The 17,680-nt window shown below is 48.5% G+C and overlaps 2 protein-coding genes across 4 annotated transcripts in view; both read right to left on the bottom strand.

Annotated features, from left to right (window-relative positions):
* Nucleotides 1-1,778, bottom strand: part of IPO9 (importin 9) — a 48,629-nt gene extending 46,851 nt beyond the window's left edge. Inside the window, exon 1 of one of the 2 annotated variants that reach the window (XM_040985434.1) lies at nucleotides 1,610-1,778. In XM_040985434.1, the coding sequence (XP_040841368.1) occupies nucleotides 1,610-1,772 (163 nt within the window). In that variant the 5' untranslated portion in view covers nucleotides 1,773-1,778. The remainder of the gene's footprint in view (nucleotides 1-1,609) is intronic. The other variant, XM_040985433.1, reaches the window with a different exon arrangement.
* A 5,497-nt stretch (nucleotides 1,779-7,275) lies between these two features.
* The window catches only part of NAV1 (neuron navigator 1), a 213,658-nt gene continuing 203,253 nt past the window's right edge, over nucleotides 7,276-17,680 (bottom strand). For both annotated transcript variants that reach the window (XM_040985431.1, XM_040985432.1), the window contains 4 exons: nucleotides 17,385-17,581; nucleotides 16,590-16,708; nucleotides 13,760-13,957; nucleotides 7,276-9,489 (listed from right to left, as the gene is read on the bottom strand). In XM_040985431.1, coding sequence (XP_040841365.1) covers nucleotides 9,394-9,489; nucleotides 13,760-13,957; nucleotides 16,590-16,708; nucleotides 17,385-17,581 — 610 coding nt within the window. In that variant the 3' untranslated portion in view covers nucleotides 7,276-9,393. The remainder of the gene's footprint in view (nucleotides 9,490-13,759; nucleotides 13,958-16,589; nucleotides 16,709-17,384; nucleotides 17,582-17,680) is intronic.

Below are 17,680 nucleotides of genomic sequence, written 5' to 3'. Positions count from 1 at the left end.
CTCCCAGCACCTGACGGGAGAATGGAAGATAGATCATCAATCTGCACTGCTGAAATTTAATTTCTGGTTTCAAGGTCTCAAAAGATAAAAGAAAATGGTTTTTAAGAAGACCTCAAGAAGTTTCTGACTGCCTAGGCAAGACCGTGGTGTTTGGTTAGAGTTGAAGAGATGAGGTCCAAAGCAGAGCTGCTGTGGGACAGTTTCAAGGCGAAATCAGGCCCCCCCTTTCATAGAAAGATGCCAGAAATGCTTCTAGGGCACCAGGAACACTGGGCGTCACTCAGGCGGGGTTTAGTTGGGGCCAATTTGCATCAGACTCTCAACTTCATTCAGGCTGCAACTTAAAAGCGTTGGGTTTCCTCTGCTTTGCTACTCTTCCTCCTTTACACCTCACTGACACTCTGAGGACATATCAACTGAGCAGCTACCCACGCCCCTTCGGATTTTTATATAAACCATAAAGAGCCATTCGGATCATTATGCATGACATCAGACAGCTCTCTCCTACCCCTGTACTTCCTTCTCAATGACTACAATGGGACTTCAAAGAGTCCTTAACCTGTTAGATCCCAAGCTGTCACATCTTTCCCACAAAACGGTATTTCTTTTCAACAGCTGTAGCAGCAGCACTAAAAGACAGCAGAAAACTTAAAACTACTTCTTTTTTTTTTTTTTTTTTTGCAATGAAAATAAATCTGGTTGGCCAGCTAACTCAAGGCTTTGAGAGTCACTGTTGGACTATGGGTTCTTTCTGTGGTGGGAACACTTGGATGCTGCAGTTCCGGCGAAGCTCCCATCAGGGAGAATTCTTACACAAAGACCAAGAAGAATGTCTTTCCATTTCAGGATCAAATCCTTCTTTGTCAGATAGCTATGCTGGGCTACCTACTCGGCAGGAAACTGATGGGAAATCTCAAACCCACGGCTGGCATTCTTCATCACTTTCATGCACACAATAGCAGGATGCGGACAGAGCATCAAAAACAAAGGATGATCAGTTCTGCCCCCAAAGAAATGCATACGGAGTTCCTATTTTTCTTTTCAGTAAGTGTAAATTATCGTACAAAGAAACGGGGAGTATGGGCAGGAAGGCGAGGCAGTTGCATATGGATTTAATTCCTGGGAAAGCAGGAAGGGTACGAAGCACCCAGCCAGGTTTACCAAAGGCAGAAACTTAGAAGACATCCGCCAAGCTTTCGGAGCCGCCTTCCCAAGGCACCACGTTCTCCCCACTCCTGGTGCCTCCCCCTTCGCACGAGCCCAAGCCAGACCCGGGTCCCTGACCGCGCGAGCGCCTGCAGCCGCCCAGGGGCTTGCTTGGCTCCGGGGTCCGCCCTCGGCCGATCCCCGGCTCCATCCCTCTCCAAGTCCCCGCCCGAGGCTTCAGCTCCCCGGACCCGCGCTGGCTCGCGCGCTCTCTCTCGGTACATGGCGCCTCCCCGTCTCGGGACCCTCACAGCCGCCAATGACGGCCACCTCTCTTGTTTCCTACTCCCACATGGCCACGGGCTCCGGTTTCCCGTGCGCCCGTCGGACCCCAGCGGCGGCCAGCTGATCGTGTGGTCGGCCCAGCTCCCAGCCATCCTCGTGACGGTCCCGCCTCACTCACCCTCCGTCACCTCCAGCACCTTAATCTGTTCCTCGGCGGCCGCCCGCACCTCCTGCACGGGGGACAGGATCCCAGTGAGCGTGTCCACCAACGCTTCCTTCAGCCCTTGGGCGACTGGACCCGGCAGCCCAGAGGCCGCACCAGCCGCCGCCGACGCCGCCATCTTTTTCTCCCCGAGGCCGGGACCCGCCACCGGATGACGGCTCCCGCGCGCGACCAATCCGCGAAGCCGCGCCTGCGCACCTCCGCCGGGCGGGCGCGGGCGGCGGGCAGGGGGCGGGGAAGGGGGTTAACCTCCGGAGACAGCGCCTTCTGCCGCGGGAACGGAAACTGCACGTCTTCCGGCAAATGATGGCTTTGGACGCTTTGCTCAAGGGGCTACGGAGAAGCTAGCTATCCCGTTTGGAAGAAAGGCCAAGGTGTACGGCCTCAGGCTGTTAGGCGGAAGACCCTGTGCTACGAGGGAGGAAGTAGGATGGGGATGGAGGTGGAGGGATGAGGAGAAGGTTCGGGGTCAGTGATGGCGCCTATTTTGCTCCTACTCACCTCTCGCCTCCCCACCCCCTACCAAAAAAAAAAAAAAAACGCTGAGAAAAATTAACTCAGTGACTCTCTTTACTTCCTAGCCTCAGGATCCTGAAGATGGAGGTGGGATTAAAAAGCCCTTTGAGGAGTGGGGAGTGGACGCCTTAGAAAGGCTCTTGGCTTTCTCTCATCAAGCAGCCCACTCTCCAAACTGCAAAGCGCATGGGAAAGCAATTTCCTCCTGGGTGTATTCTGTACCCCTGAGCGCTAGGCCCCTTAGCCCGCCATGAACACAGTGCTTTCTAAGAGGTGGGGGAGGAGGTTGGTTGGCTCCCAGGGTCTGAGGCAGAACAAGGCCCAGGGCGCCAAGAGGCCCAACAACAAGAGCAGGTGTAAAGGATCAGTGAGGGGTGGGGCCTGCAGTGCAGAGTGGCAGAGGGAGGAACGGCGGCAGTGTGGGGTTGGTTGGGATGTTCTGAGACTTGGAATTGTATCCAGGAACTCTTACTCTCCTTCCTATTGCCAAAGGAAATCAGCTGGCGGTTCCTTGGTCCGTTTTTCCAAAGAATGGTTTCTTGATTTCTTTCAGGGCCAGCTCAGGACATGGTGGACAGTGGGCAGAGGTGACTTGTGTTACCAGGATGTTTTAGGGAGAAACTGGTTTCTTGGGCCTCTAATGCTGCAACAGGAATAGGTTAAGACTGCTTTGTCTACTTCCTGTGGCCAGGAGACGCTGACTCCATTAGACCAGAATCGTCTTACAGATTAGTTCACTTCTTCAGGGGTGTCTAGAAAGCACTCACATGTTAGGGGAGGACTCACGAGCCCTGACTTGGGCTGGGCAGTTTGGATTCTGGTGCAGGACCCTTTGTCCACTGTGTACAGCCTCTACCGCCCAACCAGAGGAGCCAAGATCACTGCTTCAGACGTAGGGGAGCCAGACATTGCCAGGCTGTTGGGCTTTCCTCCTGGGTTCCCTTCCCATCAAGGACTGGGCTGTAAGATTGATGGAGACAGAAACCAGGCAGAGAGGGAGCTGAGAGAACCAGTAGACAATACAGGAGATAACTTTATTGAAACGCAAAGGGCATCGAACAGATGGATCTTGCTGGGAGGACACATGCCTGGTGGACAGAGGGCCTCGGGGAGGGGCTGCCGAGGTGAGATGAACGAAGGCCTCTGCCGCCAGCCCCAGCCTGAATTTGGTTTTCAATCAATTGGTCAGTCAAATGTATGACGGGGTCGGAGGTTGGGGGGAGGACACAGCCCAGCTCTCTTCATGATTGTTACCGCAACTATATACAACAGTTGGCTTTCCAGACTCAGTTACAAAGGGGAGCAGAGGGTGTTGGTGGAGAGAGGAAGATTAGATGAGGAGGAAAATAAACACACAGAGACACACATATCCTCGTTTGGGATTTGCACCCAATAAATTAAAAAAAAAAGTTTTGTCACAAGTCCTGCACACCCTCCCCCGGGGAGTACCATACATGTGACAGTCTTTCCCCACACAGATGCTGCTGCCAAACACAGGAGGGGCAGGAGGAAGTGAGTGGGGCTGGGAATCTCTTTTTTTGTTGTTAAAAACGAACAAAAATATGAGGAAGTGCAGAGCCACTGCAAAGCAGTAGCTCAGAGACTGGCAGCAACACTGGAGCCCTTGCATTGTCCTCACCGTGTCACCCTTCGCAGAGAAATGGCCAGAAGCAGGGACTTCACAGATGGCCAAGGGGAGGGGGGCCTCACTGGCTTTCTTGGGCCTGTGGGGTGCTTACAAATTATTTGGTGCTGTCCTTCTTGTAAAACTTGGTTCCAGAACTCAGAAGACCCCTAAGCCTCACTGTGTTCTTCTCTGCTGAAGCTCTTTCCACATCATAAATTCAAAACAAACCCAGTTCTAACAGCTTCACCTCCCTAACCCTCATCTGTTTTGTCTGTACATCTGGGAAGATGAAAAGCCCTTTTCAGATTCTTGAAGGATTTTACTCTCTTGCTTTGGCCAAGTAGCTCTGTGTCTAGGTTCTAGCGTGGGGAGTGGAAAGCCTGGGCTGTAAGTGCGTGTCCAGCACTGCAATCACTCATTCATCACTGTCTCTTGGGGATCTGGGAGCCCTGAATCTGCTCCCTGGGGAAAGGGATTCTGGCCAGGTTCTCAGAACCAGCAGTGCCCTCTATAGCTCAAATTAAGGGAAGGAACGTTGCTGGGAGAACATGTTGTCATGGAAATAAAGTGAAATTTTTACTTCAGCTTTCATTGTCTGATTATATAATCAGAAACAGGCTCAAAATAGACTCAAGGAACTTGGCGGAAGAGGAATCTAGAAGAGACCTCCAACAGGTTTTTGTTTTTTTTCTGGTAAAGCCCCTTAGTTTGCAGGTGGAGGTTTCCAGGCATGACATTGCGAAGGCTGTGTCAACTAGGAAAGATGTAAACACTCCCTAGCTTCTGCCCAGAAACCCATGTCCTTTTCCTTTGTTTAAAGGAAAAACAGAAACATACAGAAGGATGAGATGACTTTTAAAGTTCACGTCAATGTCTAAATGATGACATAGGACCTTCTTATTTGATCCCAAGTAAGAATTCTAATGTGTGACTTTGCATTTAAAAACAGACAGTTGCAAACTTCAGTGTGACTCAGAATCATCACGAGGCCTTGTTAAATTATGGCTTGCCTGGACCTACCCCTAGAGTTCCTAATTCAGTAGATCTGAGATGGGGCCTTAAATAATTTCTAATACAGTTCCAGAAGCTGCTCGTTTGGAACCACAATCACTGATTTAAGCAACAAAAAATTGAATCAAGGAACTGGTAGTGAACTTCCAGGACCACATTAAAGTTCTCCATGGTACAACCAAGAAAAATGGCTAAAGCACCAAAGGGAAGGGTCCAGTAAACACTGGTTTAATTCTCAGCTGTCCTGGTCTCCCTGAAGCCTTGACGGTTCTCTCCCCTCAAGACTTTATGATTTTTTTTTTTTAGCTTATTTCCACTTCTCCTAGGATCTGTGGTTGGCAGTACTTGCATCCAGAGCTAGGCTGAGCAGACATTCACACATATCAAATTGGACAGTGGGAGTGCCCCACCTGTGATCCTGTGTGTCCCTAATAAGGCTGACCGAAGCCTGGGAACATGAAAGGCTTATTGAGTCATAAAGGGGTTGCACCTCTGGGGTCGGGGGAACATGATATCCCCAAGACTGTTGACTTGTCAGCTTCCAGAGTTAAGAAAGTATGGAGTTATATGGAGCTGTGTGTGATGTTCTGGGTTATTTCAGCACTAGAGCCCCGTGTTAGATAGATGATTAGGACAATTTCCTCTCCCCAACACCTTGCACTGAAAAATCCTTTAAGATTTTCTTGATCATATCACTGAATCCCATCTAGTCTAGCAAATTTCACCTGCATGTAGTGGCTCTGGATCTGGGTCCTTCCCAGGTGATGATGTATGATGCAAGGTGTTTCTGAGTTCTATTTCTTGAATATTCCAGGAAATAGTTACTCCTGAGACCCTTGCAACGGAGACTCTCCCTGAATGTGTGTCCTTTGGCTCAGAGAGCTAAATTGCACAGGCAGCAAGATTAGGTCCACATAGTCTTGTAAGCCAGGAAAATCAGTAGGAACAAAAATAAAGAGAGAAAAAAAATCACTACCTTGGTCTTAAATCCTTACTGATAGATTATTTAGGAGGTTGGCAATTCACGGGCAAAACATAGTATACCAGGTTTCATTGTAGGGGTTGTCCATGGGCTTCCAGCAAACATGTCCCCACCAGTCTCTACCTTCCCAATGGCTGGACTCCAGGAAAGACACTGGCATAAGGATTTACACAAAGACAAAAGTAAGCACCGTAGAATTGCCATGAAGCATAGATTTTTAAAAATACTCTATGAAGCCTCAGAAGAAAGGAAAGAGCAACAGCAAAGTGCTCTTGTGTGACACAAACCCACAAACAAGCACACGCAGATGTCGGGTCCCACATTAGCCTCCAATTACCTAGTATTTTATTTTTTAGTGCCTAGCATGGTCCAAGAAACAAGCACACTGGACACAATTCGTTGGTCTTCTTCCAGAGATGAGGGGGACTCTGCTGAGGAGCTGCTCCTGGATTTGAGGCTTTCCCCATAGGATGTGGGGTGTTGAACCAAGCTACTGTCAGCCAGCTTTGGCGAGGGATGGAGTTGAGGGGCTGCAGAGGAAGGGAGTAGCACAGGTTCCAGGATTAGGGCTGAAGGTGCCTGAGGCTTGAGAATTTAGCCAAGGAAACCGTTTTTCTTTGCTGAAGGATCCCTAGTTATCGCTACCAAGGAATAGCTGTGTAGGTAGGAGAGAATGCCATGGGTTTTCTCCTTGCCATTAATGCCAGGGCAGTGATGGGGCAGCTCAGGTTTGCTGCTTCAGAGAAGTCTGGATGAGCATCCCAAGGGGTTATAGCACCACAAGGAGGCTCAACCTTCTGCAGATGCCACCAGCCACGGTTCCTCTATGAGATGATGGATCCCCTCGGCAAGGGGCCCGGATGTACGACTGTAAACAGGGTCCCAGGCTCCAGAAAGCTTCTATCCCACCTCCCCAGATGGGAACACACATGCTGGAGGAGACTGTGGGGACCTGGGCTTAATGCAGCAGTCCGCTGAGAGGGTGGTAGTCCCCGGGACCAAACCCACAGTCATAGTGCGAGAAGCCTTCAGAGTCAACCTGCTGAGGATTCAAGGAGGAGCCCCGGTGGTATCCATGATGCCCAGATCCCTTTGGGGTCCAAGGCAGCTGGAGTGCAAGAAGGGATTCTCCCTTCTCCTTTGTTTTCAAGTGGCCAGTAACATCCATGAGAGAAGGCACTGGCTGGGGCAGCACCAGAAAGCAGAAAATTAAGGGCTCAACCATCAAATGAAGATGGCATTAGCAGTCTGAGCCTGGCCAAGGGACTAAAGCTCTGGCTAGCATTCAGGAGAGGCTTAGGTCCCAAGCAGGCCCATCAGGTCTTCTCTTCCTGCTCAGGTGGAACATGCAGCTTTGGGGCCTCCTCGTTCTGCACAGCAGAGACCTTAAGGCAGTGATTTCAGCACCATCCTTGCACAGCCTCTTCCCACTCCAGAATTGCATATGGTACAGCTGAGCTGTTTGGGAATTGTCACAGCTCAGGAAATTAGCAGCAACAGCAAGAAGAGTCAGTCCCCAGCACAATGACCCTGTAGTCCTTGGACCTGCCGGGTGAATACAGATGCCTGGGGAGGAGGAGAGGGTGGCATCTGGACCACGTTGTGCACCTCCATGAAGATTTCTCCTATCAACAGGGATCCAGAGAACAGATTCTGACAGAGTCTTGTGCTACTAAGGAATCTGAAGAACAAACCCTTCAATCCAGGTCCATCACACAGCCCTGATCTGCAGGGCTCAGAAACAGCCTATCTGGCAGCTTAGCCAGGAATCTGGCCCCACCTTGGCCTCCAGAAACAAGCAGAAGTAGACTTGCTCATTCCAGACAAACCACAGTCCTTCAGGCTTCCTCTTCAGGATTCCAGATCTTCTGGCCCTGCAATGTGCTGGGGAGGTGTTGGACACATCTATCGTAGGCTTCTTTCTAGCTCCTCCTTGGATTTCCGCTACATTTCTCAGATGGTCCTAAATGTGCAGGTAACAAGGAGGGGTGCACTGAATGGAGCTTCCCATTTCCCACCACATTTGACCCGAAGGATACACATCTTTATCTGGAAACTGGTACCAAGTGCTCAAGAGTGGAACAGACTCCCAGCTCTTTAGGACAAGAAAGGGGCAAATGGTGCAGCAGCTGGGATCTCTTTGGAAGGTAGATGTTGGCCACCAACCCCACTCCCTGAGTCATCTGTTTCAACCTGTGGCATCCCTCACGGGAGACCCAGTCTATTCTAAGCGAGTGTTCACCAATCAGCTAGGAGGGACTAGCTCAGGGATTTCCATTCCATCAGGCAACGTGGCTATTGTTAGGACAGGGCAGTGAGAAGCCAAACAAGCCACAAGACACAGAGATACTCCCTATTTCCTGGCCTTCCTGTGGTCTGCACTGAAGCTTAGCTCTTGGCCCATGTGGGGCTCTCCCCTCTCTCCCCAGGGGCTGGCGGGCTGGCGGGCTGGGCTCCCAGGAAGACCATGTGCTTTTTCAAAAGAGGTTAAGGTAAGGGAGTTCCTCTTCTCCCCCCTGCTTCTGAACCAGGGTTTCGAGTCTCACAGAAGCCCTGTGGCTGCCAAAGGCAATAGGATGGCAGATGTCTAGCTGGTGTCCCTAGGTGGCACAGGACTCTCCAAAGGAATTCCCTAGTAAAAGCCTGGCCAGCCCCTGGAAAAGCAGCTCAGCACATTGTGGACCTGTGAGGAAATGGAAGAAATGAAAGAAAGGAAAGGAAAATGAAAATAAGTAGGCAAATGTGAGCAGGGTAGGGTGAGGTAACAGAAATAAAATTAAAAAGCAGAAATAAAAAATAAAGAGTAGGGTTTATTGACTCTCATGAGTGTTAAATTAGAGGGCGGAAAGACAGAGCTATCTGTCTTCCCCCGAAGGCTGTGATGTTATTGTTGTGGTCTGGTGACTCAGACTGGCAGCCAGCACGTCAAACTGCCCATGTTAATCAGAAGACAGTGGTAAGGGCAGGGGGGTGGCTCCCTTTCTACCCAGGCAACTGGTCCCCCTTTCTCCAGCTTCATCTTTTCCATTGTGTGTGTATGTGTGTGTGTGTGTGTATTTAAAACCTTTTACAGACTGATTGCAACGTTTTTTAAACTACATGCTTGATTTTCTGGGCTCTAGCCAGATCTCCGGGAAGAGTTGTTGGCAGCGGAGACAGATTGGGAGGGGATGTGAGAAAGTCTGGGAAACTTGCTGCCTCCCTCAGCTTCCCCCATGCCTAACTCCTCCGTGAGCATCAGGATCTGCTGCACAGTCTTTTTTTTTTTTTTTTGTCATGACTTCGGAATCCCTCCCCTGGAAGCCTAGGAGTTTGAAACAAGAAATTAAGGAAAAGACCCAGAATCATCTTTCCCCCAAAGTCATGAGAGGACATCAAGGAAGTGGAATTATGGGACACAAGTTCCCAATGCTACCCCACCAGTCCTTACTAGGAAGTTCTCAAAGGTGTAGCACCAAGAACCTGCCCTTTCCACCCATCCCCTCCTCCCTCCTTGTCTCCTCCTGGGGCAGGAGCAGGTGCTGGAGAAGAGCGGGGAGAGGAGGAGCTGCTGCAGCTGACGCCAGTCTTCTGCTGTCTGGGATGACAGGGAGCCCTGCACCCTCAGAGTGTGGCCTGCAAGTTGGGGTCCAGGATGGTCTCTCGGTCCGGAGACTCAATGTAGTTGGCAGCTTCTTGAAGTTTCAGCAGCATGGCCATCTGAAGGGAGCACAGAGATGGGGTTATGAGAATCGGGACTCAAGGTTCCACCAGCCCACGGAACGGAAGCATGTCCTGGTCCTCGGTTTGTGAGTGACTAGGGGCATGGACTTGATGCGGAGTGGTTAAGATGTTTGCATCCCCTATCAGTGTTTGAATCTGAGTCCTGGCCGCACTCCCAGGCTCAGCTTCCTGCTAATGCACCCTGGGAGACACCAGGTGCTGGAGCAAGCAAGTGAGTTTCTAAAGCCACTCAGTGGCCTCTAGCTTCAGCCTGGCTGCTGGCATGCGTTTAGGAAGTGACCCAGCAAATGGGAGCACACTCTTTCTGTTTTATTCTCTGCCTTTTAATGACATAAACTTTAAAAATGAAAAGGGAGGGAGGGAGTGAGGAAGGAAGGAAGGAAGGAAGGAAGAAAGAGAGAAAGAGAGAAAGGGAGAGAGAAAGGAAGAAAGGGAGAGAGAAGGGGAAAAAGGAGAGAGAAAGGAAAAAAAAAAAGAGCTTGAAGTTCGGCAGGAACACTTACAATTGCTTTACCTGCTAGTAAGTTCAGATTCCCTGATCAGTCATCAAGGGCACCTCTGGTGCTCCAGTTGCCACGCTGATCACCGTGGGGAATGCCAGAAAGATAGGACCATTTGCCCAGTGGGTGGCTGCACTCCAGACTCCATGGGAGCACACAATGCCTGTCTCTATGAGTTCACATGGGGAGGAACACAAGAAGTGCTGGAGAGTGGCTTTCCCTAATGCATCCCCTTCCACTGGAGGATAAGCCAGGAGCCAGAGTCAGGGTTACTATGAACCTGTCTGCCGCCAGCTCACAAACACTATTGCTTTAGCTTAAGTCAAAGCGCTTCAGTGCATTCCCTTGTCCTCTCTTCACCTGCTGTGCCCTAATGCTCTAAGACTGGGCCCCTCTCATGCCAACCTGCTCAATCTGTCTACTGTCCTCTCATGTCTACGGGACTACTTACAGTCTTTCATTTAAAAGTATGTTCCTTCCCCCATCCAAGATTTATTTATTCAACTTGAAAAAGTCAGGGAAAGAGAAAAATCTTTCATCTGTTGGTTCACTCCTCAAATAGCTGCAACAGCCAGAGCTGGGCTGATTTGAAGCTGGGAGTCAGAAGCTTCTTCCAGGCCTCTGACATGGGTGCAGGGGTCTAATGATCTGGGCCATGGTCTACTGCTTTGGCAAGCCATAAGCAGGGAACTAGACTGGAAGTGCAGCAGCCAGGAAATGAACCAGTGCCCATATGGGATGGTGCTGCAACTGAGGACTAGCCTGCTAAGTCACTGTGCCAGTCCTAGAATTTTCCTTTTTTAAATATATTTTTAGAAGAGTTATTTTAATTTAACCTGTAATTTATGCTTGGTTGATTGTTACTTTTTGAATCTGTCACTGATACTGTCTAAACCCAGATGTTTTGAAGAATTGAACTTTTTTTTTTTTAACATATTGTTCACTCAATACTATGCCAATTAATCCCATAACATTGTATATTGATGCGGATGTTTTGTTGGGGGTTTTAACTGACCGGAACTTTACTCTGTTAGCTCTACCTTCAGACCAGAGAAGGCCTTCCCAAGAGGCCACTGAACTTATCTGGACAATAAGACGCTGGACTTTATGCTAGGTATATGCTTGCAATGAAGGAATTTCAACTGAACTTGAACCGCAGTTATGCAGCAAGGTGGAGCAATCCACTATGGGAGGAGGGGTGTGGGAGGGGTGGGGGGACTCCCCAGTGCTTATAAAATTGTATCACATAATACAATGTTAATAACAAATAAAAAATTAAAAAAAAAAGAGTTATTTTATTTGTTTGAAAGTCGAAGTTACACACAGAGAGGCAAAGTAAGAGAGGGAGGGATCAAGACAGAGAAAATCTCCCACCTACTGGGTCATTTCCCAAATGGAGACAAGGGCCAGGGCTGGGTCAGAGTGAAGCCAGGAGCTTCATTCAGGTCTCCCATGTGAGTGCAGGGGCCCAGCCATCTTCTGCTGCTTTGTTTTAAAGCACATTAGTTGGGAGCTGGATCAGATGTGGAACATTTGTGACTTGAATTGGTACCCATGTGGGAGGCCAGCATTGCTGGTGGTGGCTAACCCATTATGCAACAATGCCAACTACAAGAATTTTTTTATAGGTAACATCTCTTTATGACTAAATTAAAAGAAATTCTGACTTGAAAAGCAGAAGGATACAGGATTTGTGTATGTTAAGATTCAATGTAATTTGCAAACTGTCTCCTAAATGATCTTATCAATGAACACTTCCACCAGCAGTGTTTGTAATGGATAAAGCCACCATCTGCAGTGCCTAGCATTGGGTACTGTATATGGGCACCAAATAGGCACCGGTTCCAGGCCTGCCTGCTTCACTTCCAATCCAACTTCCTGTTAATGTGCCTGGGAATTTAGCAGAGGATGGTGCAATGGTTTGGGCCTCTGCCACCCATGGGAGATATGAATGAAGCTCCTGGATTCTCTAGTGTTGGTTCCAGTCCCAGCTGCTTCACTACTGGTCCATGCTCAACTGTAGCCATTTGGGGAGTGAGCCAGCAGATGGAGGATCTCTCTCTCTCTCTCTCTGTCTTTTTCTCTCTTCTCTCTGCCAGAGTCCAGCTCCAGCTGAGTTCGGAACTCAAGAAGGGTGCGTGGATGAGGCGCAAAGAGAGAAAGAGAGACGGACCACTAAGATTCCATGATCATTGTGGACAATGCAATAAAGCTGTCCGCTTTATTTATACAGAACCAGTCAAACTCTGGCTCAGACTTTTTAGGTCATGGTCAAATGGGTGTTTCTAAGGATAATTCTGCCATTTTTTTCACCTTAAAGCAGGATGTTATCCACCCTGACCCTGTGGTTAAGAAGTTCTCAATAGATGGTGCATATCAATCAGTAACACATTCCTACCATAATTCTCATTCTACAACTTAATCTTGAATCAGTTAAGGGAGGAAAGGCATCACAGAAGGAAGGACCTAAAGATCAAAGAAAGAGGGAAAGAATAGATACCCACTACACCTGGGGATGGAACACCCTTGATTAGCATATGGTCAATGGGGGCAGCAATAATAAAAGGCCCTTTGGCTTAAAACAGTATCAGCAACATCAATTTCCAAGCTTACATTGGTAGTAAACATTAACTCCACAGAGGCAGACAATGCCTAAATAGTTTACAGAATTCTCAGTGGGATTGTCTGATGTCCATGCAAAGGGAGGTGGAGCTGCATTCAGGTGGTTGTAGAGACATCCACCTGGCCCTGCCAAACAGCGGGAAATTCCTTGTGGCCCTGCCTGCAATGGAACAATACTCTTCACACCTTCCTGTCTTCCATACCCATCACACGGACCCCAGCATCTCTCTCTTTCTTAACTCTTTCAAAACAAATAAGTAAAACTTAGAAAGAAAAAAACAAATCCATGCCTCTACATGCATGATCTTTGATGATGAGAAAACCATCTCCTTGTTCCCATTTCACTTTCTCAATTACCAGACAGCTTCAGCATCTTTTAAGTGTTTTAAAATAATCTATTTGAAAGATAGATAGATAGATAGATAGATAGATAGATAGATAGATAGATAGAATCTCCGATCCATCTGTTCATTCCCCAGTTGGCTACAACAGCTACAGATGGAACAGAAACTGGGAGCTCCATCTGGGTCTCTCACATGGATGACAGGGATCCAGAACTTGGACCATTTTCTGCTGCCTTCTCAGGTATTTCCCAGGGAGCTGGACCAGAAGTGAAGAAGCTGGGACTGGAACTAACACTTTGATACAGGATACTGGTGTCACAAGTGGCCCTTAACCCCGTGCCAGCCTGCTTTGTATGCCTTTATTGCCATCTGCATATCCTTTAGTCAAATGCCTGTTTGCATCCTTTCTCCATTCTTAAGTCTGGAAAAGCTAAATATCCATCTAGGTATCTACATGTGCAGTAAAAATTTCTTCCAGGTGTGTCACTTAGCTGCTTTCTAGGGTGTGTACTATGAAGGCTAGGGAGTGGACACAGCCTTCAGGATGCCATCAGAGGAGAGGAAGAAGTGGGAAGAAGGCTCACAAGACCTACTTTTCCACTTCTCTGAGGGATCGGCTTCTGCCCTGGCCTTAGCTAGAACACATCTTGCTGGACTCCTCCTGGACCCAGCCTGGCTGACACTCTTCAGCCTCCAGGCCCCCAGAAGGGCACACATGAAGACTAGGATGAACTCAGTCTATCCTGCTTGTTCTCATACCTAACAATAGCTCTTACTCACCAGGGGATCTGAGTCCAGAGAGCTTGGGGTGCTGTCCTTGACTGTCCTGTCCTCAGGAGGGGATGCGATGCTATGAGGGCCGACGGTGGGTGGGGGCAGGTGGTACAGCTTTGACTGGTCTTGTTGTGCCGATGGCCAAGGAAGAGTGTCCCGGACCCATTCCACTGGGTCCTCCCAAGCAGCTTTCTGTCCATGCACCTGGAGATCAGGAGAGACAAGATCACTGGGTGGAGACTCCATGGAGCAGAGGCTGTGGCCATGCTCACAGCAGTGCCCACAGAAAGCACATTGTGTGGGGATGTGCCCTTTCTCAAACGTGAAGTTGTGACACTGTGATACTGCAACCAAGTTAAGTTGTGGTAAACTGGTTAAATTCCTCTGGAGGGCCCACACGGTGGCAGAGGAGGTTAAGCCACCACTTATGATACCCTCCATCTCATACAGGAGTGCTGGTTTGAGTCCTGGCTGCGATCCAGCTCCTTGCTAATGTGTGTGGGGAAGTGGAGGATGGCTTAAATGATTGGACCTGTGCCACCACGAGGGAGACCCAGACAGAATTCCAGGTTCCTGGCTTCAGCCTGGCCCAGCCCCAGGTATTAGGGCCATTTGAGGAGTGACCAAGTGGATAGATTTGTCTCTCCTCCTTCTCTCTGTTAGCACTCTGCCTTTCGAATAAATAAAAATCTTTTTTAAAAAGCTTCTGAAATCACTCTGGAGGTTGTGTTAAATTATCAGATTGTACTAAAAATTAGCCTCTAAATTTAACTGGCAAGTAAAACTACATATCTGTGATATGTAGCACACAATGTTTTGAAATATGAATGCACTGTACACAAAGTTGAACTAAGTAAACATGCATTAGCTCATACATTTTTTGTTGTGAGGATACTTAAAATTTATTCTGAGAGTTTCAGTTATTAGCTTTGGTTATTAAGGTTTATTACAGAGCTCTTGAGCTCATTATTTCTCTCAAACTGAAATTTTATATCCTTTGATTAACATTTCTCCAACCTCTGGTAACTACTATGCTGTTCTTCCTGAATTCCAGTGTCTTAGATCCCACAGACCAAGTCATGCGCTATTTGTGTTTTTATGTATGGCTCATTCATAATGGCTCACCCATATTGTTGTAAATGGCAGCTCTTCCTACTTATTCTTAATGTTAAATAGGACTCCACTGTATATATACCACATTTTCTTTCATCTACTGATGGATGCCTTGGTTTGTGCCTTTAAAACTTAATATGCATAAATCTTGTGATCCTGCAGTTTTAACTTTTCAAATAGGAAATAACAGCGTTAGTCATAACACATTCCTAAAGTCTTGATGCTGAAAAAGGCTTATTTTCATCTGTTCGAAAGGCAGAATGACACACACACACAGATTTTCAGCTCACTGGTTCACTCCTTAACGCCTGCAATAGCAGGCCAGACACAAGCCAGGAGCCCAGAACTCCATCTTGGTCTCACACATGGGCAGCAGGACCTAAGCACTACAGCCATCATTTGCTGCCTCTCAGGAACATTAGCAGGAAGCAGGAACCAAAGCGGAGTTGCTGGATCTTGAATGAACACTGATATGGGATATGGGCATCCCAAGTAGCCTGTCACTGCTTTTTAAAAATTGTTTATTTATTTATGAGACAAAGAAAACAAAGAGCTTGCTGGCTTATACCCCATATACCAGGGAACTGGGCACTCAAGCCAGGTCCCCTAGGCGGGGAGCAAGGACCCAGCCATCAAAGGAGCAAAGCCAGGACTTGAACTCAGACATTACAAGTCTTAAATTCTACACCAAATGTGTTTTTCAAATTTATTAACTTTCCTGAAAACATACTGTGTGTAACTGCTTTTATAAAACTATTAAACAGCACAGAAAACTCATATTACCATACATTTATACATGAAACAATGATTTCTAGCATCAGTGTGACAGATGGCATCTCTAGAAACTGACTTTGTCACCAAGAAATTCATGTCTCAATAACAAAGTGCCAGTGATGGCATCCTGTTAACTAGTGCTGCTATGAACTTCACTGATCACAAAGTCCTGATAGGCAAGAAAGCCGAGGACATTTAAAAACAATGACACCTGCCATGTGCACAAAGCTTTTGTTCTAACTAAAAAACCATGTTTTTAAAACTTAAGAGTCAGAGGGAGAGCCCATTCATAGTTCACTCCTCAAACTCCTGCAGTGGTAGAGCAGGCCAGGGCTTGGGGTCAAGCCAGGAGCTGAGAAGTCAGACCAGATCTCTCGCTGCCTCCCAGGGTCCAGTTCAGGGGGAAGCTGCAGCAGCTGGGAAGGGGGACCAAAGCTGGGTACTCCGAGGTGAGATTTTAGTCATCTAGGCCACTAAGCCAAATGCCTGCCCCTAGTCTAACTTTGAAAATCCACTCAGATCTTTCATCTTTTTAGAACATCCTAGGGATTAGGCAGAATAGAATCTGTTAGTCTTTTTTTTTTCTTTTTAAATCAGATGAAGACATTAAAAGGATTACCAAGCTTGGCTGATGTCACATGCTTTCAGTCATTAGTAAGTAGCTAAGGCTATCATGGGTGTTATGAAACTCTTAGGTCAATGATGTTTTTTATTTGCTCTGATTCCTAGAGATGATCTGAATTTGGCTTAGAGCCTGAAGGCCCAGAACTGAACAGATGACCCAGATGGTGGCCACTGAGCCATCTGCCCAATGAATGATGGCTGGAGGTGGGACACACAGCTCTGTCCCTCCAAGACTTGGTTCCGCTTGTAAGGAGAGTCCATGCGTCCCTTATGTCACAGAACTGCTTCTGTTCTGCCAAGAGGGATGGCTTGGCCTGGGACTCACCTTGATCCCATCCTTGGCCCCTTCCTGGAGATAAGGAATGATGGAGTTGTTCCACAGGTCAATGAACCAGGTCCGGAAGTCCTCAATGCCGATGGGACAGGACAGAAAGAAGCACGGGCCTGTGGGGAGGGAATGGGGCCATGCTGATGGCTGAAAAACTGGCTACTTCCAGTCCTGGGATTTCCATGCTGCTTCAGACAACGCAGACAGGGACTAGGACCATGCAGACAGGGCCTATGACCAGGCAGATGGGGCCTAGAACCAGGCAGACGGAGCCTAAGACCATGTAGATGGAACCTATAACCATGCAGATGGGACCTAGGACCATGTAAGATGGGGCGTAGGACCATGCAGACGGGGTCCAGGACCACACAGTCGGGTCTCAGGACCACTCAGATGGAGCCCAGGACCATGCAGATGGGGCCTAGGACCATGTAAGATGGGGCGTAGGACCATGCAGATGGGGCCCAGGACCACACAGATGTAGCCCAGGACCACGCAGATGGGCTGACATGCAAAAGCTACAGGAAATGTGGAGTTGTCAAGACCAGTATGCTGATCATTCAGTTGGTTATCTTTAAACCATGCCTTGCAAGGGGAGCTTCTAAATTTCTTCCTGCACATGTTCCCTTCTCCCCGTTAACTGTAGGAGAAGCAGAGGAGCTGGGACTGAAGTGATTTACCCAAATCACAGCACTCACTGTGTGGGGAACACGTGCTGAGATCCCCCTAGGTGGCAGCAAGGCAAAAATAGCAGCAGCATCCCAACCCCCAGGGGAGCACTGTGGCCCATACCGATGAGAAAGTCGGAGGTGCTGTGCTTCTCCAGGAAAGTGTGTAGGTGGTACCAGAGCTTGGGTACCCAGTCCAGCACCCGCAGCAGCTCCTCTTTGTTAGCGTTGATGTCACTGTCCGACTCCACCAGCTTCCTTCTCAGGTATCGGACCAGGAAGCCATTTGCCGGCTCCACGTTGTTGGAGAAGGTCAGCATCCTGCCGCCGTGGACAGCGATGGGAGTGTCACAGTGATAGCAGTGGGGACACCAACAGGTCATTCCACCCTCCTCCAGCCTGGGCTTCATTCTGGAGCCA

The sequence above is a fragment of the Ochotona curzoniae genome, unplaced genomic scaffold (assembly GCF_017591425.1).
Source record: "Ochotona curzoniae isolate NIBS_2020 unplaced genomic scaffold, NIBS_Ocur_1.0 contig_430, whole genome shotgun sequence".
Lineage (NCBI taxonomy): Eukaryota > Metazoa > Chordata > Mammalia > Lagomorpha > Ochotonidae > Ochotona > Ochotona curzoniae.
The sequence above is the reverse complement of the archived record's forward strand: the minus strand, read 5'-3'. Positions and strand labels throughout refer to the sequence as shown.